At 40.4% G+C, this 26,889-nt stretch overlaps 1 protein-coding gene across 5 annotated transcripts in view; it reads left to right on the top strand.

Annotated features, from left to right (window-relative positions):
- The window catches only part of FGF12 (fibroblast growth factor 12), a 536,096-nt gene that overhangs the window by 279,579 nt on the left and 229,628 nt on the right, over positions 1 to 26,889 (top strand). The window contains exon 1 of one of the 5 annotated variants that reach the window (XM_004577788.4): positions 14,474 to 16,082. The exons of the other annotated variants lie outside the window; for them this stretch is intronic. Coding sequence (XP_004577845.1) covers positions 15,884 to 16,082 — 199 coding nt within the window. The 5' untranslated portion in view covers positions 14,474 to 15,883. Of the gene's footprint in view, positions 1 to 14,473; positions 16,083 to 26,889 lie in introns of those variants that run through there. 5 annotated transcript variants of the gene reach the window in all.

Below are 26,889 nucleotides of genomic sequence, written 5' to 3' on the forward strand. Positions count from 1 at the left end.
TTCAATTAATTCCCTGACCCTGTTAGGGATCAATCGTGGTCTAATATATTTACATATCTCAAAATACTACACAACTTTGTGACTCAGGAATGACTTCCCTTGTTAACTTTCTGATAATCCAGTGTTGCCTGTCTTTAGCATTGATTTTTTCTGTGTATTGAAGGAAAACATAAATTGATAAGTAAGAATAGCTCTCCTACTGAAATGTACTTCAGAGATGAATACAAACTGCCTCTAGTCAAGACAAACATTAGCAGTTAAATTCACAAAGGGTTCTTAATGGCTGAGTAGTATTCATCAGAATAGATGTACCACAGTTTCTTTGTGCATTCGTTTTTCGATGGGCATCTGGGTTGTTTCCATGTCTTCACCATTGTGGATCGCTTGATCTTATGCAAAATAGTACAGATTAAAAGGATAAGATGAGAATGCTCACTTCCTCAGCACTCTGTGAACTTGTAAATGCCTCTATAAATCAGGCATATAATAATTATAATGTATTAGATGGTTCTGAGGATTGAATGGGCAGTACCTGTCAGTGTAAGCTATGACATACTGTATGTATTGCTTCTATTAATCTTTTTGAAAATAGCAACAACAAAGATTAAAACATGATTTGTAATTGAAAATTAAGCTTTATAATTGGGAGACTGCTGACCTTAGAATCAAGAAGCCTAAACTGCATTTTTGCTTGAGCCACTATGAGCCATGTGTCCTGAAGAATGTCCTGCCTTCAGTTTCACAGTCTTTAAAAGGAGGCAAAGGTCTAGATGATTCTTAGTGTTCTTTCCAGTGTAGTTTTTGTATTTGGTGATTTTAAATCTTTTGTCATAAAAATCTACTACATTCATTTCCAAAATGATCCAAAGAAACAAAAACATTTAGCTGCTTGCCCAGGCTTTCTCAACAAGCTAACAGCAGTTACACATTAAAATGCAAAACTCTAGAACTCATTGACTTAATATTGAGTTGTTCCACTAAGTACATGCTTATACAGTGGTTCGCTAAGACTGAATTCTCTGAAAAGAAAATCAGAAGTTAACATTTTTATGGATAACACCAGAAGAGTTTTCTTTTTTTTTTTTTTTTGAATCTCATATACATTTTTTCAGCTTTAGAATTGATTAACAAAGCCATACTGACTTAAATTATAAACATTGTGCAACAAAGGGCTCTATAACAGAAGAAATTAATGAGACACAGACGGGATGATTCTGCTTTAGAAAGAAGGTGAGTCTTGTCTATAGGTTTGCAAGAAGGTAGAAATAAGGTGCTGTATTTTTAGATGTCAGACTGAAATTGCAGGGTGGTGCTAAAGTTCCCTTAAGATTCCCAGGCATTTAGAAGGGAAATATATATATGCCTGCTTCCGGCCTTTCCTTGTTGACAACATTCTTCTTATCAGCTTCTCACCTTGCCGTACTACATCTTCTCTTTAAATATAGGATGCAAAAGAAAGGCTGCCAAATCCAGCCTCAGCACCATTGCTGGCAACGCTTCTGCCCTCACCCCATAACTGACAGGTGACTCCAAGTGAAGGCTGCACCCAGACTTGCCTTTTCCAATCCAGATCATTTCTTTACTTTCTGTATAGCTTTAAGTTGTTTCTCTGCCCATTGATACTAATAACAATGTCCATATCAGAGAAATAAGTTGATATGTATTAAGTGCTTAGGCAGCTGTAAATTACAAGCACTCTAAAAATGTTTGTTTGACTAGTATTAATGATTTTAATTATTCAGTTTTATAGAGTTGTTTTTTCTGGTGGAAAATACTCAATCAGTTTTAGTTGCTATGGGATCCGAGGACACCTAGCCAGTAGCCCAAGGGATGAAGAGTAACTGATCATTCTTTTTATTTTGTGTAATTACCCAACATCTACTTGAGAAAAAGGAGTATTCTTGTACATTTATTTGGGTAGGGTGATGCTGGTGAGCAATGTGGTGACTACCCCAGAATTTTAGAGCAAGAGAGCAATAAAGCAATCATATTGTTCATATAGTTGTAACAATTAGCAAATGGAATCTCAGAGACTGGAAACTCAGCAAGAGGGAATAATTTTATTCACTGAGTAAGCTCAGGCAAGAGCACAAGTCCATGAGGGTGTATTTCCTCTGTGGACTGTCTTCCCTGTAGACCTCCCTTTTCGTTTTATCTGAATTATTATAGAACATTTCATCAACAGTCATCTAAGATTTCCTGACCTATTTAGAAATTTCACTCAGGAAAAACAGCTTCCACAGGGAAAGAAAAAAAAACAAACAAAGAAACAAACCTTTGAAGTACAATTACAATGGGGACAGATTTAGTTTGTTTTCTCTCATCTCCATAATTAACAGATCACTTCATTATCTATGCATTTTCCACTGGCACCTTCATTTATTCCAAGTTTGAACTAAAATTGAGAGAATTCAGCAGCTTCGCAGTCTCCTTGAATCCTGAATCAGTGCTTCTCACTGACAGCCCTTTCTGTAGTTAGCAATGCTTTCATTTTCTAACAAGCAGTCATATTGAAAATTGATTGTTATCTTTGGTTCCAGGATTCTTCCAAAAGTAATCCTACACTAGAGGACTTTCAACATGAAGAACATCAGTTATTGTCACAGTTTCCGTTTTGTAATTGAGTAAGCTGATACCCAGAGGTTGACTGATCCTCTGTACTCATCTACGATGGGATTCAGGCTTATTAACCAGTTTTTACCATAATACTGTTTAGGCAGTAAGTTAAAATTGCCAAGCTGCCTTTCAAAATCCCTAACTTTGCAACCTAGTGATTCGCTCGCTCTCTCCCCATTTTGCATCAACATTGTGCTTTATAACATGCATTTGAGAAAACACTTTGAGGAAATTTTCTGTTTGGAGTAAGTTATCTCAAATTGCTTTTGAGATTTTCAGAATTGTGATTCTCCTTTTCTCCTGCTTAAAAAAAAAGTGAAATTAAAGCTGCCATATTAAAATCTGTGAGTGTGTACATAACGTATTTCCTTCTTTGCACAATACATTGAGTCCCTGGATTTCTCCATGATTACTGTTAGTAGAAATGGAAGCTCTTGTAGCACGCAATCACAACTGCAGGCTATTTGCTTTTAGCACTTTCTAATATGAGCCTGACACTGTCTGATGTGTCAATGTGACGTGATAAAGGCATAGGAACCCTAACAAAACTCCAACGTTTGCACTCAAGATCATTTTCCTTTGGATTCACCTCCAAGTTCATCAGTTTTAATTACTTTTAGGCCTCTTGCCTCATACTGGGATCTTTCCTGCACAGGAATTAAGAAGAATCAATGACCAACTTCTGTGATTCTGATTAACACCGTAGGCATTTTAAAAACTGGGCTTTCCCACAGAGCTTTTCTCACATTTTAATGGGTGTCTAAGTTTTCTTCATTACTGTGGATCACTACATCCAGAGGAACATTATCATTTAATCTGTCAAGTGTTCCTTAGGAAGCTCTTCTGTTAGTTAGCTGTACCAGCCTTTGGAACATGCATCAGATGTCATAGAAAAGAAGTATTTAGCATGATGTTTTCTTAAGGTTTATATTAGACTTGATTTACTTTCTTGATTTTTCAGCTTGAATCTTTTATTCTCTTGTCATATTTCTCTTAGCAATCAGTTTCACCATTCACTCACCCTTACTTTTTTTTTTTTTTTTGCCATTTTACTTAAAAAGACAAAGCTTTCTCAAGAATTATCTTGAATATAACCATTAATGATTCTGATTCCCTCCCTATCCTTTGAGTACTAGAGAATACCCATCTTCACTCTTGGAATGATCTTTCGCCTTGTGTTGTTCCTGTTTTTAAAGAATGAGTATGTTGAACTTACTTCTTTAATCTGTGACCCAGTCTGTTCCATGGGTGAGCTGTCTTTTAGTATCTTCACTGGGAACACAGGCCACATGTTTCTGTTTTCAGTTAGGACTCTTCAGATGCTTAAAGGCCAACATCCCTTTCCTTTATGTCTCTGTCCCTGACTCTATTAAAGTTGTGTTTCAAATGGGACTGTGGCTTTCAAGGAACATACAGCATGGATATCTCTGACTAGGGTTTTGAATGGCATTAAAATACAGGTTATCTTAATATTTTAACTTTCAAGGATAGAAGTCATTTTCTTATAACTTGATTTTGCAGCTTTTTCCTGTAAAAATGATTAGGAAGACAGCTTTAAATTCAGTGTGATCTAACCTAGATTTAACATTTGAACGTGACCTGTATTTTATGCAAATAATTAATCTTTCTGCTCCTCAAGTTTCTCATTGTAATGTGTGGATAATAATGTTACCTTCACGGGATTGCTAGGATTTGGTGCAGTAGCTTGCATAGAGCACAGGACTGTGCTTACAACATTTCAGGTGCCCAAGAAATCTTGGTTTCCCTTCTATCTTCTAGCACTTTCTCCTTTTCATAAAACATTTATCTGTACCCTAAACAACACTTTTTTGGCATCTTGTAGTGGCTCAAAGCTAGAAGCATTAGATTTGCCTGTGATGATATAAGAGCTTAGAAAGACTCATTGACTCATTGGCTGCAATCAAATTGTAAATATCCATCAGTGTTAATGAAGAAACATGTCTCAGAATGAAGATTCTCATCCAATATGTTATTTACGCGGAACCATGAAATAAGTGGCTCCTGAATTGAGCATTGATATAAAAGTTTTACAGTAATTATAGGCAGCACAAGAGAGACTGAGCAAGAATATTAAAGAATTCACTGTTAATAAAGAAATACATGCATATTACCAAGAAATCTGCAACTGGAGAATAATCTGAAAGGAACATCAGTCTAACTAGATAGAGTTTACTCTCCAAAGACCACAGCTCCAAGTCAACTCTGGAAGATCCCATGTGAGATCATTTGTCAGCTTCTCTCTGGGAGAAGTTATCTTTCCTTGGTTCCCAGAATAGCTGTAAGTGTGGATGAACTACTCAAACTTCGGGTACAAGAGATCTAGGTGCATCTTCTTCTTGAGTTTTAGATGAATCTAGATAAAGGATTCTTCTTTTAAAAAAGATTTTATGCACTTATTTATTTAAAAGTCAGTGTTACATGCACACAGACACATGCACACACACACACAGGGAGAGAGAATCTTTCACCTGTTGAATTACTCTCCCCAGATTACTCCCCAGATGGCCACAATAGCCAACACTGGGCCTGGCAGAAGGTGGGAGCATATTTGAGGTCTCTTACATGGTTGACAAGGACCCAAGCACTTGGTCCATCTTCTGTTGCCTTTCTTGAGCCATTAGCAGGGAGCTGGCTCGGAAGTGCATCAACCAGTACATGAACTGGCACCCTAAAGAGTGCCCTCATCACAGGCAGTTGTTTTACATTGCTATACTACAACACCAGTCTCAAACATAGGGTTCTTTCTAATCTGATGCCAGAAAATGTGACTGTATTAACATTGGGTACAATCGTCCCTTCTGTAGGGTGGTATAGGTTTCCCTAGAATGGTCTGTCAGAAAGCTGCACCAGAAATGGGAGTTAAGCATCAGTGTTAGATGTAGAATGGGAATAGTAATAATGTTTTTCTAGATTAGGAATACATGTTTCTCACAAATTTTATCATTTTTTTATTATGGGCACTACTTATATGACCTATCACAGATCAATTGGCATGATCTTATTAATGAGAACATGCATCAAATTTTATTTAAAACTTGAATTTTTTCTTGCTTATTCAGAACATGTATTATTTTTCAGTGAAAATCAAATCAACAAACTATCTACTTTACTTAAAATACTACACTAGGTCTTGAAGTCAACATCCTTACCCTGACTTTTGTCCTTAGGAGTACTACAGGTTTCTGGTTACTTATATTTTAAAGGCCAACTGTGTTTATTTGCTGTCTTGTTCCTTTCTGGGGATAAGAGAAAGATTGTTAAGATATCTTAAGTGAGAGAATTTTCTTGCTTCTCTTTTGCTGTTTTTCTTGCACTCAACCAACCATGTGATAGTTCTGCCTCATTTTTGGAGAAGTCTCTTCTCTTCTCCAGCTGATATCATTGAAGTGGTCAATGCAGTAAGGTGCTGTTTGTATGGCCTGCATCCCGAATCAGAGTGCCAGCCTCAACTCTAGCTGCTCCACTTCCAATTCAGCTTCCTGTTCATGTGCCTAGGAGGCAGCATGTTGTGGATGGCTGTAGTACATGTTGAGAGGTAACGGTGTTCCTGCTTTCTGACTTTACTGGTCCGGCCCAAGCTAGTGTAAGTATCTGGGCAGAGAATCAGCAGATGGAAGATCAGAGTCTTTTTTTTTTACTGATTTCTCTAGCTATATAATTGTTAATCTTTTAAGTAAATAAAATTTAGAAAGATATATGTATGATTTAGGCTCTTGATAAGCTCATGAGATTTTTTCCTAGCTAACCACTACATGTTTAATGCGATTATCATGTCCAAACAATTTCTAAAATATTGCTTTTCCTGCCCCAAATGTTGTTAAAAGAAATATTCTTATATGATTTTCTTATTCTGCTATTTCTGGATATCCAGACACTGAAATGTGTATCTCCCTATCTAGTCTGTCTCTTTTATCTCTTTCTCTGTCTTTCTCTGTGACCCTGTCATTCTTTCAAGTAAATGAAAATCAAAAAACATTTTTAGAAAGCTGTACACTATCTAGACTGGGATGATGAACACAGGAGGTTTTTTCCCTAGCTAACACTGTGCATTTAATTACTATGAGCATCTTGTCAAAAATGTATTGTTCATTACTGCTCTAAATGCTGTTTAAAGAATATTCCTATATAATTACTTATCCTATCTTTTCTGAACATGTAAGCATTGAAAAATCTATCTCTGTCTCTTTTTGGATCTGGATAGTTATTCTACATTTAGACTTTTGATTTTTCATATACATAGCTATCTATAGTAATGTCATGTTAAATATTCTGGATTTGGTGGAAAATTAGACGCAAAGGAATATAGTTTTACATGCAAATGAGTTTGAAGTGAGTTGGAGTTTTATTAAATGGTTCAATTTACTGGTTAGAATTTTTTGTGTTTTTTTTTTGTTTTGTCCCTTCTGTACAGTGAATGCAATTTTAAATATTTAAAATCTATTTTTATTTTTTCATATTTTATTTGAGCTCTTTTTATTGACCTATATGTTATTTGTCAGTATTTCATGTTCCCAATAATCAATCAACTAACCTGATTCTCCACTTATTCCTGCATTGATTAATATTTTTCCTTATTTCAAAAAGTATTGCTCTCTTTTCAGTATATTATTTTAACTAATTTAGCTTTTATAGAATAGTGATTTTATAGGTTGGTGAATTTGGACTTAGCAAGACTAAATAGTTTTTTTTTTTCAAAGATTTATTTATTTTTATTGCAAAGTCAGATATACAGAGGAGGAGAGACAGAGAGAAGATCTTCTGTCTAATGATTCACTCCCCAAGTGAGCGCAATGGCCGGTGCACGCCGATCCGAAGCCGGGAACCAGGAACCTCTTCCAGGTCTCCCATGTGGGTGCAGGGTCCCAAGGCTTTGGGCCGTCCTCGACTGCTTTCCCAGGCCACAAGCAGAGAGCTGGATGGGAAGTGGAGCTGCCGGGATTAGAACTGGCGCCCATATGGGATCCCGGGGCGTTCAAAGTAAGGACTTCAGCTGCTAGGCCACGCCGCCGGGCCCAAGACTAAGTAGTTTTTAGTGGGGCAAAATTATTTTCTCTAATTTGTATACTCTTTCAACTTTATATTTCAGTTTTAGAGACTTGTAAAATCTTAGGATCAGAAGTAACCTTCTTAGTCACTGTGTACAAATTACCATTTGATGCCCTAATGGTTTTTTATTTGTAACAGATTATGTGTTTCCATTATTTTGAATACAATTTTATTCGGTGTCAAACACTGTGAACACTGGATCGGAGATATCTGAGCACTATGTCTACACAGAGGAAAAAATTTTGAATTTATTGCTATTTTAATAGTATATTTGTGTGTTAGTTGCTGGGTATTGCAAAAAGTTACTGTTTTAACAAGATTTAGCCAATGAAAATTAAAAACAAGAGCAACTAGAAATGGCCCATGGACAAAACAGCATATTTGAGATGGGTAACAATAAAAATGTTTGGATCATCAAACTGTTTTAAAATAATTTCAGTCATATTCTTTGACTTTTAAAATTGGCTAGTTGTTTTGCCTGCTGTTTGTGTCTGTATACTTTATTACTACATTCATTTTTTCTATGAATGCATCATGTGTGTGATGGGCAGGGGGTGGGGTTTAAAATATAGCCCAAAAAATGGAGGAAGAGGGTTGATAGTAGTAGAAATGTCAGTACCATGGACTCTCTAGGGCCATTGTATTCTAACACATAGATTGAATTTAAGCAGAGAATTTTGGGGAGACGTTAGGAAAATATAAACTTGGAATTGTGGAGTTGCCCTTGATTTCACTGAGTTTTTGTGTTTGAAAAATAAGTGTTTTATTCTTCTTTTGGGTATATAATTATTTATTTGACTGAAAAAGATGTGTGAAGATAGGCTAATTAATTATCTTATTTAAATATTATTCGAGGATCTTCTATGTGCTAAATTCTGTTGTAGACGTGAAGAGATATGGATGTCAGCAAAATAAATGTGCGAAGTCCTAAGGGATTTAATGGACATATTCTAGTCACATTGTCACATTGTGGTCATATCTCAGCCACTAGATGGCACAGGTATTGGAAGAGAGTTAAAAGGATAAGCCAGCTGAGGAACGGAATTCATAATATCCTCAAATCAGATGGAAAAGAAAATGACTAAGTACCAACCATCCTTTTGGCTGAGTATGCCAAACTAGTGTACATTTCTAGGAGCAAGAATGAGGAAATGTAAATATATTTCCTTATAAATTTCTTTGTGTTTTGCATTTGTTTCCCCACAGATTTTTTTTATGAGGCTCAACTTATGTTTATGAAAGGAAGAAAATGTTTGGAGGCTACACACTAAACCAAAGAGAAAAAATAGCATCTCATGGTCAAGAGTAGAAAAACTATCACCTTTAGCTTCCAGTTCTGTAACAAGGTTCAAGCTTTAGAAGGCGAGTACTTGTGGCACTTACATCCCTCTTCCTTCCAACACAGAACACCTTCAAGGTTATTCAAATACTGTGAGAAACCTGCTGGAAGCTACTTAATGGAAGGGCATTTTTTTCTCCATTTGACTTTAACTGGCACAAAAGAGAGCAAGGCAGAAGAGTGGGATTAAGCTCATAGATACTCATTGATTGAAGTGACTGAGAGATCATACTAGTCATCATAGTCCTAATTTGTAAAGTGGGGTTGTTATGAATTCCCTCAATTTCATCACAAAGTTGTTGCAGAGTCTTAGGTAATGCATGGAAGGTTATTTTTAAACAAGTGTAGTGATTATGTTATTGTATTGATTTTGTTACATGATTGCAATTATTCATGTGATTATGTTTTTGTTGGCATATGATATAACAGAACTCTGGGATAAATCTGAGTATGAACTCTCTAGTTTCTTAACTGGGTTACCTCCTTTTAACAACTTCTCTGCATCAGTTTCTTCATGTATAACAAGAGTATTTGACAGAGCCAGCCTCATAAGGGTTGATGTGAGGAGTCAGTTTAATGCAGGTGTGTAGGGTACTTAGTTTTGACTCACATTAGTTTTGTCTTATATTTCCTGTCAAAGGAGACATTTTCCAAACTGTGGGGATTTCTTCCTTTGGTCATTGAGGATACCACCCTTCATATATGTCATAAAAATTTATTGCATCTATTCAACATTTCGATAGGTGACCAAAACCAAAGAGAAAGATTGCATGAATAAGTAAAGATTGCCTGTGAATAAGTAAAAAAAATTGTTAAATACAGCACTATAAATGGATTTCCTATATAAACCAAAGCACAAATTTTTATAAAGTAATTGTGTATATTGTTTTTGCTAACCTATTTGAACTGACAAGCTGACAGAGAGAAGCAAATCAAAATACTGCCATTGTATAGGATTAAACTCGCGAAGAAAAAGTTCCCTTCCACCCATAAACCTTTCTGTAGCAGAGTCCGCTGATGAGCTCAAGCTCACAAGGGCCTGATCTCACAGCAGGATGATGTATGAGCAGAAGTAGGCTTCCTTGTGTTTCCAAGAGACAAGGACATTGACAATATTCCACTAATGGAAATTCTGTTTGCCATTACAATATCAAGGGTAATCATTCACTTCAAGTACGTGCTCAGCCTTTATTAAATACATTATGTTCAAAGGTGAATGACGATGTGTGTGAATCACAAGGTATGTTTTCTTGGTTTGGCATGTCTGTTTTTTTTATAGCAGTAAGGTGGTTTAAATGAATGTTTTAACATCATGCTCATTTTCATACTTTACATTATTATCACCTGTTCTTTGAGTCTCACAGGAGCCAAGTTAGGAAGGTACTTCAGGGTCATTATCATGTATCTATTTTGCAGATGTGGTTTAGAAAGGCTGACAAACTTGTTCCTTAGCATACAGCTCATGGGTTATTAAGATATGGGCCACATTGGATCATCATGCTGTGATCTCTGAGGTGGTTGAGGACAGACAGAAAGTAGAGGTTTACAGAAGCTTACAGAGTTCCTCTTGGTGTGTAAGGTTCCAGGCTCTTGGTACAATCTTTGCTCTGTGCATTATTGAAAGCGATCGTGTGAAATAGTCTTAAAGTTAGATTTAACAGCTGAAAGACAGCCTATGAATAAGTAAAAAACTATTAAGTTTTCTGTGTGCTTTTAACTTTAAAATATGGAAATGAGTAAGATTGTTCATATTTTATTTTTGGTTGGAGGTCAGAAATATAACTATATAATTATGTTTCTGATGTGTATCTGGCAAATTTCTCCAGAAATAATTAAGTCTTATTCAGTCATGATGTCTTCAAAATTGGAAAGAAAAAATTGTCAGGTTGCATAAAGCAAGAGCACGTAAAAATTAAAAGTCTAGCTATGCCTGAGTTATCACCATTTAAGATACCTGGTTGCTTAACCTAAATCATCAGTAGGTTGACCTAATTATTTTTGAAAGAAAATTTTAGGTCCTTATTTTACATCAGTGTTGAGGGTGGAAAAGAGGAACATAGAAACAGACACAGATCTGTTCATTGGTTCATTCCCTAAATGCCTGCAACAGCCAGGACTGGGTCAAGCTGAAGGAGGAGCCTGGAACTGAATCTGAGTCTCCTGCATTGTCTCTGAGATTCAGCTCTGCCCGCCTCCTCCCATCGCCTCCCAGGTGCATCTAAGTAGGTAAAGGGAATGAGAATGAGAGCTGAGGTTTGAACCCAGGTGCTGAGAGGCGGGATGCAGGCATTCCAAGCTGTGTCTCAGCAGCTGAGACACACGTTTCTTTTTAAAAAATTCATTCTTGATCTCAAAATGCAAATATTTTGAAGAATTACTGGATTAAGTGTCCCATTCAAGTTAATAAACTATAAAAATCATTTATATAGCACTTCTGAGCTCTACAGTCATGTGTTTAGGTTCTAGATAATTTCTCAAATTTGTCCTTTTTTTTAACTTACATTTTCTTCTCACTGAGGAAATGCAGTGAATAAGGCTAATGAAGATTTAGAGGGCCACACAGTTTAGAAGTGTAAGAAAGAAAAATAGTCTTTGTTGTCTGATCAAATCCAAAACACCATGTTCACTTAATAGAGATCTAAAGAAAAAAGATTATTGCTCTCAGAATGCTGGCATTGATTGTTCATGGTTAATGATGTTGTTATGTCAAGGCAACTTCATACAGCGATTATTAGTTGCTTTCTCATCTCTTCCCTAATTACCTCCTTTTTTCCTGTGATTTTATATTGGCCACCTTCTGTATCACACCATCTCAATTTTCTTCTAAGCCTATAGGAAAAAAAAAATCAGTAACTGAAAGATTAGAAATCACACATCTCCTTTCCAGGCCTTTTGTGGGCACAGGACTGCAATTTTTGGGAAATGTGCCAAATTTTTGAGTCTTGAGTTTACATCTGTCTTCTTGTTTTATCTACAATGCATAAATGTATATTTACATATATAAATCTCCATATGCATGTATATATATTCATAAATGTGTAAGCATATTTAAAATGCATATTAAAGTTTCCAATGGTGACACCTGGAGATCTTATTAAGAATTTAGATTCTGGGGCTGTAACCATAGAGATTTCTGCTTTACATTTTGAGAGCGCTTTAGGAATCTACTCTTTTCATAAGCATCAGGTGACGCTCATGCATTTTTTAAAAATAATAAACACTGACTTCATCTCTTTTACACATTTGGCATTTTCCAGTTTTTCAAACGCTTGTACATTCATACTCAGTGCTATGAGGTAGATGGAAATGATCATCTTTATTTTGAGGATAAAAAAGAGACTCCCAGTTTAGCCATGATTTCCTCAAGGCCTTGTTGTATATTCTTATCTTGCCTATTCCTCTGGATACTTCTCTTAGCTGACCCTTTTTTTCTGTTTGGGCATTGACTTGCCAAAGGCAGGGAGCTCCTGAAGCTGGCCAGCACCATCTGTGCCTATCTTGCTCAAGAATGAGACACGTCTTTTTGTAGCCAAAGAACAGAAATTCTATTTATTTGAATAATGTGAACATTTCCCTAAAGGACAGTGTCACCAGTTGATTTTCAGCAATTCCCTGATTCCATTCAATGGGTTTTGAAAATGCATTCATCTTCACTGTTGGAGAGCAGGTGTGTGTTCTCACTTGTCTTGTTCTGCGTGTTGGACTTCCAAGGGTCCGTCCACTGTCCTCATTCAGTCACACCACATTACTTCAGGGAGCGTGTGCGCCCCACTGTCAGTGGGATTCCCCCACTTGCTCAGGGTGTCTTGCCTGGTTAATCCTGCTTCCCGATGTGCTTCTGTCTGCTAGCCTGTATTGCCTGTTGACAGCCTGGAGGGTCCAAGAGAAGGTAGGGTCTTGGACTCAGTGCTAGCTTCCCATAGCCTTGCTAACCTTGATCCTTCTCATTTTCAAGTGAATCCTAGGGGTCCTCAGGGTTTACAGCCGCATCTGCAGTTCCTGATCCCCACCCAACGCTAGCACCTCGGTTTCCACAGTCCTGTGTTTTTCTTGCCCACCAGTAGGTTTTCCAACATACACTTGTCTGTACTTGAAAATCATCCAGGGAACGCTTTGGCATTACCTTTAATGCTTAGAGAAGTGCCTGTGAAGGGAAGTAGTAAGGGGTACTATGAGACTAGCAGAAGAGAACTTGTAAATCTAACTAGTGGCTGTTCTCGGACCTTTCCAGGAGTGAAAGGTGACTGCTCCTTCTGCGATGTGCATTTCTCTCTTGCGGTGTTTCAGCGTGGATGAACCTTAAATTTCTGAACTCAGCTTCCATCACTAGCACTGTGGAGACCAGGTTACACTCCAGAGTCAGCTGCTGACTGTCCTTGCTCCTGTCACTCCTTCCGCTTCCCCTGCCCCATTTACTCCACTGCGGGTCACTCACTGATCCTTCTTTTTAGGGACTGAGTAGAAATCTGTGCTCTAAGCCCAGGAAATTCCCTGTTATAAAATGAACGGAACTTAGGGCCCAATAAGAGGGCCCTGGAGGACATTGTCACTTGACCCAGTGAACATTTCCTTCCTCCCTAAACATGGAATTTGAGCTCCAGCTAATTGGTGATCTCTAACCTTTCCCAGGAGCCTGGAACCAGACCTTAGGTGTTTCTCTCTGGGGGGAGAGATCCTACATAATAGACCCAAGCTGCAGTTCTCTCTCTCTGCCTCTGAGAATTTCTCATCCAAACCTCAATCACGTAGGATTGCGTAGAGAGGAGAAAAGGGGAAAGACAGAAGATGGGATGGCGGGGCGGTGGGGGGAAGGAGAAGGGTGGCGGGAGGGAAGGCGGAGAAGTCTGAGAGCAGAGGTGGCAGGGAAGGGGGCGCCGATCTGAGCGCGCTGCTGTTTCCCAGCAGCTCAGCCCACCTGGACGCTCTCTCGCTTTCCTACGGGAGGCAGAGCTGTGCCGGAGGAACTAACTGCCGCCGGCTTCTGGTACCACCCGCCTTCTTGGTGTCTGGTGGCTCCTGCCTGGAGTTTCCTGCGGAGCTAGCTAGCGCTCCAGTGGAACCAGCCAGTGGGGCGGCGGCGGAGTGGGTGCGATTTGGCGCACTCGGAGCCCCAACCCTTGAATGGGACTCCGCCCTGAGCGCCCCCTCCCGGACCTGGGGAGGCAGCAGCGAGGGGAGCCCTGCAAACCGGCGACTCAGAGCGGCCACCCTTACCGCAAGTTGGGCGAGTTGGCCGCCGTCTGCACCTGCCTTCTCGGTCCGGGCCCCAGAGTCGGCGTACCCACCCAAGGGCTCGGGTAGCGCGCTCTGCAGCCTCCGGCTGTCGCCCAGGGCGGCCTAGGGCCGCAGCCTGCGCCCCCTCGCACCTGACCATGGTGGGCAGCTCCAGACCCGAGCCGCAGCCGCGGGGAGCCGACGTCGCCCTCAGCCAGCCCCCACCCCACCCCAGCAGCAGCGCGGGTGTTCGCGTCGCGCGGGTCACTTCCTTCCTCTGTCGGGATGGGCCGCGCGGGACGGTGTGATCGGCATCGCGTTGGGCGAGTAATCCCTATCTGATCTCTTGCCTGTGAACTGCCAACTGCCAGGGCGCATGAGGCTGGGGACTGGGGCGGTGGGGCGATGACCTGATCCGGAGCCCGTCAGGGCGCCCCTCTTTGTGCCCTCCACCTCCCTTCACTCCCTGGCTCGCTCCCTGCCTTGCTCCCTCTGAGCCTGTGCGGAGACCTGCTCGGTGCGGCGCCCCGGGCGGACCATGGCGGGGAGCTCCAGTTAAAGGCGTGTGGGCGCCGAGCTGGATAGGACACCTTCGGCTTCGCTGCCTTGGAGGGGGCTTATTTAAACGACTGAGTCATTCCAGATTTAGGATTCCCTAAATAATCACCAACTGTGCCCATCTCGTGCCGGAAAAGCCAGCGGAAAGCGAAAGAGCTCCCGCTCCTGGGACCCCGCGGATAGCCTGTCGCGCGTTTCTCCCCTGGGGTTGCTTGGCCCTCGAGGATCTCCTCCCTCCCCCTGTTTCCTCCCCCTCGCCGCCGGCTCTCTTTGCAGTGCGACTGGCGGCGAGGCGTACGCTCCACCGCTGGACACAGCTGCCTGCGCCCAGCGCGCCTTCCAAGACCCACTGGCTGCTCCCACTGGGCGCCTCTCGGGATTCCAGAGCTGGGGCGGCCAGCTCCGGAGCACAGCAGCCGGCACGATGCATCCCTTAGATGGCCTCAGCCTGCCGGGACGGACCTCCTAGTCACCAGACCTGCGGGCCGCAGGGAGTTAAATTGCTGCCTTCCTCTCCTCCTCGCCTGCGGTTGGTGGGTTGTTTTCTAAAGGAACGTTTGCTTCACTTTTTAGTGTTTCCCACCGGGGACACGCGGCCCGCCTCGGTCCACACTCTGCTTTGTAAAAGGGTTTTTCTATGTCTGTGTAAATCTACTTCGGACACCTTACAACGCTGGCGCCTCTCCCACAGGGACAAGTGCTTGTTGTTTTGGACCTTCTTCCCCTCCACTTGGTACCCCGAAGGCAGTGTGAGCAAACTCCCCACTGCCCCCTGGACGCGGATCGCCGCGGGGTGCAAGTTTGAGGTGCCAACGTCTACTTCACAAGGCCTGGGACCGCCCCGTGCCCGCCGCCAGCGGTCGGGGAAGTTTACATCTGGATTGTCACACATTCTGTCGCCACTGCCCAGACTCTGTCTACCCTTGTGGGCACTGGGTTTTCAGCACTGCAGCCTCCTCAAATATTAGCACTGCCTCCCCTCGTCTGCCCTGCCTCTCCCAGCCGCCGAGGTCCTGCCCTCGCCCCGGCGGAGTGGGATCCCGAGAGAGCAGTGGACTCTGGGCCTGGGGCGGCCCGCTCTGAGCAGCTATGGCTGCTGCGATAGCGAGCTCCTTGATTCGGCAGAAGCGGCAGGCGAGGGAGTCCAACAGCGACCGGGTGTCGGCCTCCAAACGCCGCTCCAGCCCCAGCAAAGACGGGCGCTCCTTATGCGAGAGGCATGTCCTCGGGGTGTTCAGCAAAGTGCGCTTCTGCAGCGGCCGCAAGAGGCCAGTGAGGCGGAGACCAGGTCAGTAGAAAAGCGGACAGTGGGCTCCCCGGAGACAGACAGTGTTTGCGTCTTGTTCAAAGCGCCTGAGGTTATCTCTGGCAGGGAAGTGGGATCCCTCTTTCATTCTGACCCTTCTGCTCTTATTTCTGGACATCTTGCATTTCAAGTACGCTCCGCCAATTCATAGTTTTCTGGTTCCAAATTCAGGAAAGCCCCTTTGGCTTTGATTCGTCTGTGGAGTGATGAGGGCGAGGGTATGGAGCCACCTAGTCCGGAATAGCCTGTGGAGTCCTTGAGGGCAGTGACCATCTCATTATGTATTTAGTAGCTCTCCCTTTCTCTGTCCCTCCTTCCATTCTTTCTCAACCATCAATCCATTCATGCAACCATCCATTTATCCATAAAGTACTTGCGTGTCCTGAGGACCAAAGGGCCATAGCATTAGAGGATCGGCACTTAGCAGACACTGGATAAACTTAAAGTTGTTTTTCTAACTCTTCGTTCAGCCACACATGGTGTTGCATCTTTCAAGCATCCCACTTAATTTCTCACCTCTTCTTTTTCCCACACTGCCCTTTCACTTCCTTTCCTGTAGTTCCTCTTCTTTCCATTTTCTTCTTGCTACTGCTGTGGCTTTGAAGCCTCTGCTCACCAACTTTTCTGTCCTATTACCATCTTCTGTGCATTCACTTCTACTTTAGGGACACTTGGGGAACAAGATGGCATTTGAAGCTTGACCTGGGCATTGAAAGGGAAACTGTAAGATTTCACAGTGATGCTTTTGGTCTGACCATTTCCAAGTTGATTTTCTTCGGTGGCCCTCAACTCAATGATTTGCTCAAATCTGCAAAGAGTAATTGGATACCTTGGATTTCACTGTGATGATTCCCAGCCTGAGAGAAAGAAGGCAGAATAGCCAAAATCTGGGCTTCTTCTGACTATTGATTCCCTGGGAGTGGCTGCAGGGTCATTTGCAATCTGCTGATTCTCTCCACTTACTTGAGACACCTGGCAGGAAATACTGTCTAGAAGGGGAGTTTGTTCTGTGATCCTCTGATGCATTTGAGTTAGGCTTCTGGTTTTGTTTACTGGGATGAGTGTCCTGGGTTCCTGGAATGAGGTGCTGGGACTAGATTCATTGGAGGGGTGGTAAGAAAGACACACAGGATGTCCGGACCGGAGGGACTCAAAATTAGCTTAAAATTTTGGGAGTAAGGCTTGTGAAGATACTGTATTGTTTTATTGGTATTTTGCAGGATTTTTCAGCCTGCAGTGGGGTTGTTTTGTAATTCTGCAATGATGATGAAGTAGTAAATTTTAGGGGTAAGCAAAAATAATCATGATCCCAGTAGGAAATGCTAGTAAAGTCTCATATAAACCTTTTTTCATGTAAAGTAAGAAAGATTTATGTCTGCACAGTCATTCATATGAGGGGGAAGTGAGCTCCCTTTTTTCTTATTCACGCATCAGTTCGGGGGCTTCTTCTCTGGGCTTGTGTGTGGTCCACAAGGAACTTCAAGGTTCTTAACTCAAGGGGATTCTTCACCCCAGTCTCTGAAATAGATTCTGTTCTCTAGTTGGGATAATTTTATGTTTATTAGTTGAACCCATTCAACTTACTCAGTTAGAGACAAGGTAATTGGTATGATTGGTAGATTATGTTTGGAAATGGATAAGGTAAATTCATTGGATTTTTGATGAAGTTGATTTGGCAATAAGAAGTTTGAGGGCTTATTTTTGCTTGGGAAAGAAGAAATTTCATTCACTGATTGTTCTGGCACTTAGCTTTGTATCTCACTAGAAAATTGAGAAATTGAGGGAATTTCTGAGTCTCTTGTTTCCTTAAGTGTTCATTTAATCTGCTTCTCTTTTTCATCTATTTAGTGCTCATCTTGGCTGGGAGACTCCTGGCTGGTGACTTCATTTAGCTGAGGTGTCACAGTAACAATTTGGCAGAGCTGCCGTAGGACCTGTTAAGACATTCCCAGTGCAGGGACACCATGCCTGTGTTCGTACAGCACCGACTTCAGCTCGTTCCAAAGCTGAGCTCAGAAGAATGGGAGTGTGGGGTATGGAAAAGCTTTCTGGAAAGGTGGTAGCCGGCTATTATCGTTACTAACAAAGCCAGATAATCTTGCTTTGCAGTCGGGAACCATGATTCACATAGCATGGGATGAACCTATTTATAGAGAGATAGCACCTTCTACATCTCAATTCCAGAGAGGATTCTTCAGCTGGATTGGTAGGAAGTTGCTAAACACCAAAAAGAAGAAAAAAAATTATTTAAGATAATCTGTTTTATATGTACTTTGATGTTCACTTAATATCTGAGTTATTCCTGAAGCCACTAGTCTTTCTAAGTCATGTCATTATGAATTGAATCCTGAGTCACTAAAGCAGAATGGTGAAATGAAGTCAGTTGCCCTGAAAAAGATCCTGTTCTGGATGTCTGCTATGGAGACACAAGTTCCCTTGACCAAGCTTTCTAGGAGAATGAAGCTGAGGCAGCAAGGCTGAGTCGATTGCTTGATGGGAATTGCTAGGATTGTATTTCAGGGCTGACACATCATCTCTTGATTTCTTTTCTTTGTTCACCAAGTTTTGGTATGTATTAAGCTGAAACTTTGCAGACACAGTGAACATCCTAAAATGATCATGGCAAAGCACTTCTGTTTTGGAATTATGCTAACACAAAATGAAGCCATGGAAATTGGAAAGGCAGGACCTTATACCATGTAGTTCTAGGGACTGGAGTGCATGTTATATGCTTCATGAATGCCATATATAGGGTATAAATTGCTGGTACACCCTAGGGTTGTGCTGCAAAATCCTTACAATTAAAGATGATAATAGAGCGCCTCACCAACACTGTGGTTTATGAAAACATACACCGCAAGATTGTGGCAGAACGGAGACTAGAACTAGATTCTGTTTTTTCTTTGATCTGTGCTCTTGGCAACACAGCATAGAAAATACTATTGTGAAGAAAAACTGGCTGTTCTCTGTCAAAGCATGAGAATAATTTTGGGGGTGTCCAAGTATTTACCATTTTGGAGTGATATTACTATTATCTTCACCATCATTATTTTATGATCGAGACAGTAATAGTGTTAAATGGAGAAGGTGAATTACAGGGGGTGTCACAAGCAAAGGTAAGCCCTAGTTATTCTAAAACAGCCACCCTAGAATTTAAGTAATTGTAGTAATGAAGACCAGTAGAAAGGACAGAGATAGTTAGCCTTTAGGCGCTGCATGGCCTGTGGTCCTTTGGAAATGAAATCCTAGAGACCTTAAAATGGGTTTTTGGCTGAGGTACACTTCCTAGTACATAACAATACACTCGTGAGGTCATTATTCATGTCATTTTTATGTGTGAAATATCTGTGTGAGCCAGGCCAGAACATTTAATTGAATATTGATGTACTTAATTTGCTCTATGTAGGCTGTTAGTATATTCACCTGAATCACGTGGCGTATTCCTTTCCGTCACTCGCTTTGTTTTGGAAACTCCTTCAAAAGTGATTAAGTCCCAAAGGACTGTTGTTTTGGCTTAAAAGTTATGTTAGTGATGGGTAGAATTGATGATCATGAAGAGAAAGATGTTTAACAGAATGTGATCATGTCAAAGTAGTCATGAACCTTACAGGTTTTATAGTATCACTGATTTTCAAATGAGAAAAGGAAACATTCAGAATAGTTACACATGCTAAGCAGCATTTTCAGTGATTTTGATGTTTTCTTCTTTTTCTATGTACTTTAGTTCATTGTGTTAAACTAGAAATCAAAAGAAAATCATCAATTTTGTGTTTGTATGACTTAAACATTTGGTTTTATATGCTGTTCCATCCAAAATCATGAGGAAGGGTAATAATAGTAAGTGAAAAAAAATAAAGTCAAGATTTGACTTTAATTTTAACAAATTTTTTGAGTTTCATTTATTATATTTCTCTGAATCCTTCTTTCTGAAATTTTCCTCTTGCTTTGATGAGTGTATTGTATATATTAGTATACTCATTCAGCATTTTACTATCGAATATATCCTTGAATGGAGGAAACCATCACAGAAGAGAACCTTCAAAAAGTAAGATTACAGCCAAACTGATAGAGTGCTTAACCATGTTAAATATGGAATATAAGACCCATTGTTATAAACAGAAATGATTCTGGGCAATATATATATCAAGATGGATTTTTTTATTACAGGTGACATTTTACTTCTTTTAGCAAATATTTTTATCGTATTTTCTCTTTCAAAAGTATGACTCATGTCAGAATATTACCCTTGATGTTTGTTAGAAACACACACACATACACACATACTTTTCTTTTTAACAACCCACCCCAGTGCTTAAGCTGATATTTTGTATTTTTTAATCCTCTTTTTCTCTATAAGTCTACATTCTCATCAACAAATTACGTTTCCATTGTAAGACAATTTTAAAGTAGTTGTGATCTCTTGATTTCTTTTATCCCACAGAGATCTCATCAAGCCATAATTCAGGTTTAAGTCTTTAGATTTAATGAAGTTAATATTCTTGAACAGAATTGGAAAAACAATTTGCAGGAAATGAAGCATTCTCTACATTTAAGAAAGAAAGAGGAATATTTTTGGAAGATCTTTGGATACTAAAGTTCTGCCTCATCAAATGTGTTTTAAAAAAAATTCTGAGCTTGCTAGCTTAACATTGTATTGCATAATTCTTGGTTAAAACTATTTGTGCATGTATATTTCAGTTTAGATTTGATGTGGGAGATTTGTTGATGGTGATTATTTTTTCTTATCTAGTTTTTTTTGCATAATTTGTATTTGCTATTGCTTATTCCTCCAGGAATTATTATAGATTTTATGGGGACTCTCAAAGATGACTGTGTTAGACATAGACGACATTCTTAATATGCTGTTTTTGATTTTATCTGATGGCTTACTGATGGAACCATAGTGTTTTCCCTACAGTCCGAAAAAGACGCAGTGTATCTACATGACCCTGATTCAGGCAGTTTGCAAAATTTCTATAAGTTAATCATTATAATTGAAAATTTAGGAATAATTTAAATGCCACCATATGTACAGGTTTATTTACCACTTTCACTCCTTTTATTCGTTATAACAATTGGTGAAGATAATTTGTCTAATCTTATGAATTAGTAAACTAAACCTCAGAGTGCCAGGAGTCTGATTCAAATTCATGGAATCAGAATCTGAGTAAGTTGTCAGCTGGCCTATGTTTTCCACGATACAGAACATCTGTCCTTTTTATTTACTTGTCTGTTTAAAAGGCAAAGTGACAGAGAAAAAGGGGGGATTAAAAAATAGGAGTAAAAAGTTAGGATAAAATAAGGATAAAAAATAAGAATAAGAGAGAGAAGGGAAGAAGAATTTTCCATTTGTTAGTTCACTGCCCAAATGAACTAAGCAGCCAGGCCAAAGTTGGGACCTAGGAAATGAATCCCAGTCTTCCTTGTGGGCAACAGGGAATAAAGTACTTGAGCCAGCACTCACTGCTTCCCAGATGCGTTACCATGATGTTGGCTTGGAAATGGGGTAGTCAGGACTGGAACCAACTTTCTGATATGATATGTAAATGTCTCAAGCATAACTCAATCCTCTTAATCCTCTAAGTCCACAATGCCCACCCCAGTTCATCTGTCTTTATTTCCCATCAAGCTCAACTAAGAAACAGTGAATCCGAATAATGCTGATTTGAAACTGAGAAACTATTGCTGGGAGAGAGCTGCCCAAGTGTCAGAGAACCAGGGATCATGATTACGTGTTTTGCTCTGTGTGTGGGTCAGACTTCCCAGGCAGGAGTGAAATGGAAAAGCTAAAGGAGATCTCCAGGCCAACACTACCTTGTTAGTTGTGCTCAGACTCCTGGCTGGGCTATCCTTATCTGCAGTCACAAGCCTCAGGGAGATCTGGAGATGCCGTCAGGGGCATTGAAGCAAGCCACTGGGAAATTTGAGTCCAGAGAGGCACACTTTCTTGACTGTAAACATCAATAGTTGCTTCAGATGTTTTCAGCAGTAAGGAGGTTAATGTCAAGTTCAGGAGAGCCCAGTAGGGCTTTCTAAAAGTTACCATGCAGGTGATAGTGTCATACAATGATAAAACATACAGACTTTGGAGTAGGAATGGACTTAAAATTCTGGTACATTATTTATAAGAATTTACTTAGCAAGGTGGCAAGTTTCTTTTCTTTTTTTCCTGCCTTTTGTTTAAGACCTCTCTCTCTCTCTCTCTGTCTTCATCTGTTGATAAATGTTGATCTGTCTAAAGTGCAGGGTGACAGAGAGGGACAAACACACAAACACACACACCTCTGTTTACTGATTAACTCTCCAAATGACCCAAATGTATCAGGGTTGGGCTGTGCTAAAGCCAGAATTCTAAAGCTCCATCCACGTCTTCCTCATGTGGGGGAGGGACCCAGACACTTGGATCATCCTTTGCTGCTTTCCCTAATTAGGGAGCCAGACTGAAAACAGAGAAGTTGGACTCAAATTGGCAGTGTGGTATGGGTTGCAGGGTTACATGTGTTGGAGTAACCCACACGTGGATAGTGCTGGCCTCAAACACACTTCTTGAGATCCTTGTCCCTCAGCTTGCGGACTAGTAAATGAAGATACGTTCTCTACCATTTCATTAGGAAATGCCTTTCTGAGGGGGAATCATCAAGTTGACCTTTAAAGGAAGAGACTATCAAGGAATGAGGGAAGACATTTATGGCAGAATAAGACCTGTGTGAAGGTTACCGTGACATGGAGCTTGGTGTCTTTGCTGAAGTTGAAGCAGAATAAGAGAAATGAGAACAAGAGGGGAGAGGCACAGGAGAGCCTCGGAAATCCGACAAGGGCTGACTTGTGCAGGGTAGCAAGAACCCAGTGATTGCTTTGTATTTTAATCTAGAATCCATAAAATGGTTTTCAACAGGGTTGGCGTATTGTGATTTGTGTGTTTATGTGAGCCCTTTGCTTTGAGGAAGAGAATGGGTTGCAAGGGAGGCAGAATACAAGCAAAGAAACAAGAAGGAAACTACCACCACCAACAACAATAAAAACAAAACTAACCAACAAAAAGACTAGTGCACATCTGGGCCAGGGGTTCTCAAGGCGCAGTGCGCAGATCCTGGGAGCTCCTTTTAAGGCCTTTCAACGGGTCCACATGATTAAAACTATGTCCATAAAAATATTTTAGAATAAAACTGTTTATTTGCCCTTTTCATACTTTCCATTATGGGTGTTCAATAGCTTGCCAGAGAATAGATGCTCTATTTTGTTATCTGAAAATTATTACAAAATTACCTCTCATGGGGCCAGTGCAGTGGCGTAACAAGTTAATCCTCTATCTGCAGGGTAGGCATAGCATTGAGCACTGGTTCCCAGATGCTCCACTGCCAATCTAGCTCTTGTCTTATGGCCTATGAAAGCTGTAGAGGTTGGCTTGGGCCACTTTGAGTCTCTGCATTCATGTGGGAGACCCGGAAGAAGCTCCTTGCTCCTGGCTTCAAATCAGCTCAGCTCTGGCCATGAGGGCCATTTGGGAAATAAACCAGCAAGTGAAAGCGCTCTCTCTCTCTCTCTCTCTCTGTCTCTCTCTCTCTGTGTGTATGTATGTTTGTTTGTGTCTCTTTATCTCTGGAAATCTGCCTTTCAAATAAAAATAAATAAATCTTTTTAAATATTCCTCCCTTTATAACCTTATTTGTATATGAGACTAAATTGAATGTAGAAGCAAATTTGAGATTCCAGCTAACTTCTATTAACCAGACATTTAAATATTTGTAAATATACCTATAGCTAGTCTTTTTGATAATTTTTTGGTTTTGAAAATGAAGTTATTTTATGTTAAAACACTATGTTAACATTTAATGGGCTTCTTGTTATTTCTGTTAACAGATATCTGATGTGTTCTGTCATTAATTTCTAAATGCAATAAATTTCTAGGGAATTAAGCTACAGTAAGAAAAGCTTTTTGAGCCACTCAGTAATTTTTAGGAGTGTGAAAAATGTTCTGATCCTATAAGGTTTGAGATCCATTGGTCTAGACTATAAATGATGTTGACATGAAATAAGATCAGTATGGCTATGAAAAGACTAGGTGCAAAACTTGATAAGAGATAAATGGTGAGTTCAGAGAGGAATGTGCCTGGGTGATCACGGGCTGAACAATTCAAGAGTGAGCTGTAACTTTGCTGATATAGAGGAGTGCTGGGAAAGAGGCAGAGCTGATATGGGTCAAATGTTATAATTGCCATACCATGAGGTGCTGAGGTAAGAACCCAAGTACTATTTATTTATCATTTAGTAGTTTTTCCATAAGCTGAAGATCTTTAATACCCATTTATAAAACTGTGTATTCTGGAACACTCAACGCAACGCTTATAAATACTTAAACTCTTCCATCAATCAAGAGCTACTACTTTGCAAGAGCCATCCTATCAGTAAATGCTGAACAACTTTAGAAAGTTCATAATCCTTTATGTCTGATTTTATTTTGTTGAAATAACTTTTTAAAAATATGTGAATCATTTTATCATAACACTTATCTTGATGCCTTTTTAGAAGTCCCTTCACAGGTATGATTTTTTTAAGATTTGTTTATTTATTTCTATTGTAAAGTCAGATATACAGAGAGGAGAGATAGAGAGGAAGACACCTCAGTCTGGTGATTCACTCCTCAAGTGGTTGCAGTGGCCAGGGCTGAGCCGATCCAGAACTAGGAGCCAGGAGCCTCTTCTGGGTGTCCCACTTGAGTGCAGGGTCTCAAGCCTGTGAATCATCCTATACTGCTTTCCCAGGCCACAAGCCAGGGAGCTGGATGGGAAGCCATACCGCTGGGACACAAACCAGTGCTCATAGGGGATCCTGGCATGTGCAAGGTGAGGACTGTAGCCACTAGGCTACAGCGCCGAGCCCATAGGTATGAGTTTTTGTAGATTTATTTATTTTTATTGGAAAAATAGATTCACAGAGAGAAGGTGAGACAGGGAAAGGTCTTCCATCCTCTGATTCATTCCCCATATGGCTGCAATGGCCAGAGCTGAGCTGATCCAAAGCCAGGAGCCAGGAACTTCCTCCAGGTCTCCCACATAGGCGCAGGGTCCCAAGGCTTTGGTCCAGCCGTGACTACTTTACCCAGACCACAGGCAGGGAGCTGAATGGGAAGTGGAGCAGCTGGGACACGAACCGTAGCCCATATGGGATCCCGGTACATGCGAGGCGAGGATTGAACTACTTGGCTATCATGCCAGGCCCACATGTATGAATTTTAAAGGATAGTTTTGCAACAAAATAATACTTTTTATTTTAGTTTTCCATGATTTGGGGGGGGGGCAATACTCTAATACATGGTAGGCAGACACAAATATGTTCATTAATGGAAGTAGAAAACATAAAATCTCTCCATTATTTAAAGTTGAGATAAAACATTTGGCATCTAACAGGCATTCAAAGATGTTTGACCTTATGGTATCCTTAAATGCATGTTTCAAAATGTTTTAAATGTCATGGAGAGCTGATGCCTATTTGGATTGGTAAGTTTGGAGAAAGCATATTTACTTATGCATAGCCAAGTGTCTGCCAAATTATTTGTAGTATTTATTCATCCCCAATCTTGTTTCTAATGACATATAGTACTCTTATTTGGAATTTGGATATATACAGTTCTTCTTAATGATGTTTCAGGAATCAGTAGGGAGTCTAAGACTACGAATAGGGCAAGTGGGATCCTTACACCAAACCACAAAATAGTAAAGCTTAAACTCATTTGGGTCAGTGGTCCTTTGCTCTGCCTACACAATTTAATCAATTGAGAGTCTTACATGAATATATGCTAATGACATTCTCAGAATGTCTAATTTAGTGGTCCAAGGTGTCCTTTATTGGTTTTGTTTTTAACCCCTAGGTGAATAGAATGTACAACTGTTGTTTACAACCACCAATCAGTTTTGATCCTGCATGTCCTACTCTGTGGTCTCTAAATTTAAAATATGTTAACTTATTACTGCCTTTAGGAAATACTTCTGATGGATGCCTGAAAACTGAATCTAATAAATTTATCTTTAAAATATTTTTTACTTATTTGTTAATTTCAACGACAAAGCCAAAGAAACACAAAGAGTGAGAGACAAAAAAAAAAAAAAGAGAGAGAGAGCTCTAAAATGTTGGTTCACTCCCCTGATGCTCACAATTGCTTGTGATAGCCAGGTTGAAGCTAGGTGTCAGTAACTCAGTTCAGTTCTCCCACATTGGTGGCATGGAACCAGCTACTTGATCTATTACCTTCTGCCTTACAGGATGTACCTGGCAGAAAACTGTACTCAGGAGCTGATTCATGATCCAAACTCAAGAATTCTAGTGTAAGACCTGGGCATCTTAACTACTGTGCCAAACAGTTACCTCTAATTTTATTCATGGCAATGATTCCTTTATGTTAGTGAATTCAGCCTATTGTAACAAGTTGCTATGGACTGGATAGCTTGACAGTGTTTTTCACACAGTTCTATAAAGAAGATTCCGTTTCTGATAAGAACCAAATTCCTGGCTTGTAAGTGGTTGTCTTGCTGCTTTCCAGAGGAGGCACAAAGGTGCTGGTGTTTTCCTCTTAAAGGCATTAATCAGCAGAGCCCTCGGGACCTAATTACGTTACCTTCCATTATCATCACATTGAGGGTTGTGATTTCAAAGCATGGATTTGAAGGGGAGGGCAAAGAACATCCAATCAATAGCACTTTCCTTTTTTGGTTCTTGTTGAAGTTTTCAGGAGTCTAACCTCATCCCCAAACTGAGCTGTGTCATGTGTTGTGTTGTACACATCATATTTCTG

This window comes from Ochotona princeps, chromosome 3 (genome assembly GCF_030435755.1).
Source record: "Ochotona princeps isolate mOchPri1 chromosome 3, mOchPri1.hap1, whole genome shotgun sequence".
NCBI lineage: Eukaryota > Metazoa > Chordata > Mammalia > Lagomorpha > Ochotonidae > Ochotona > Ochotona princeps.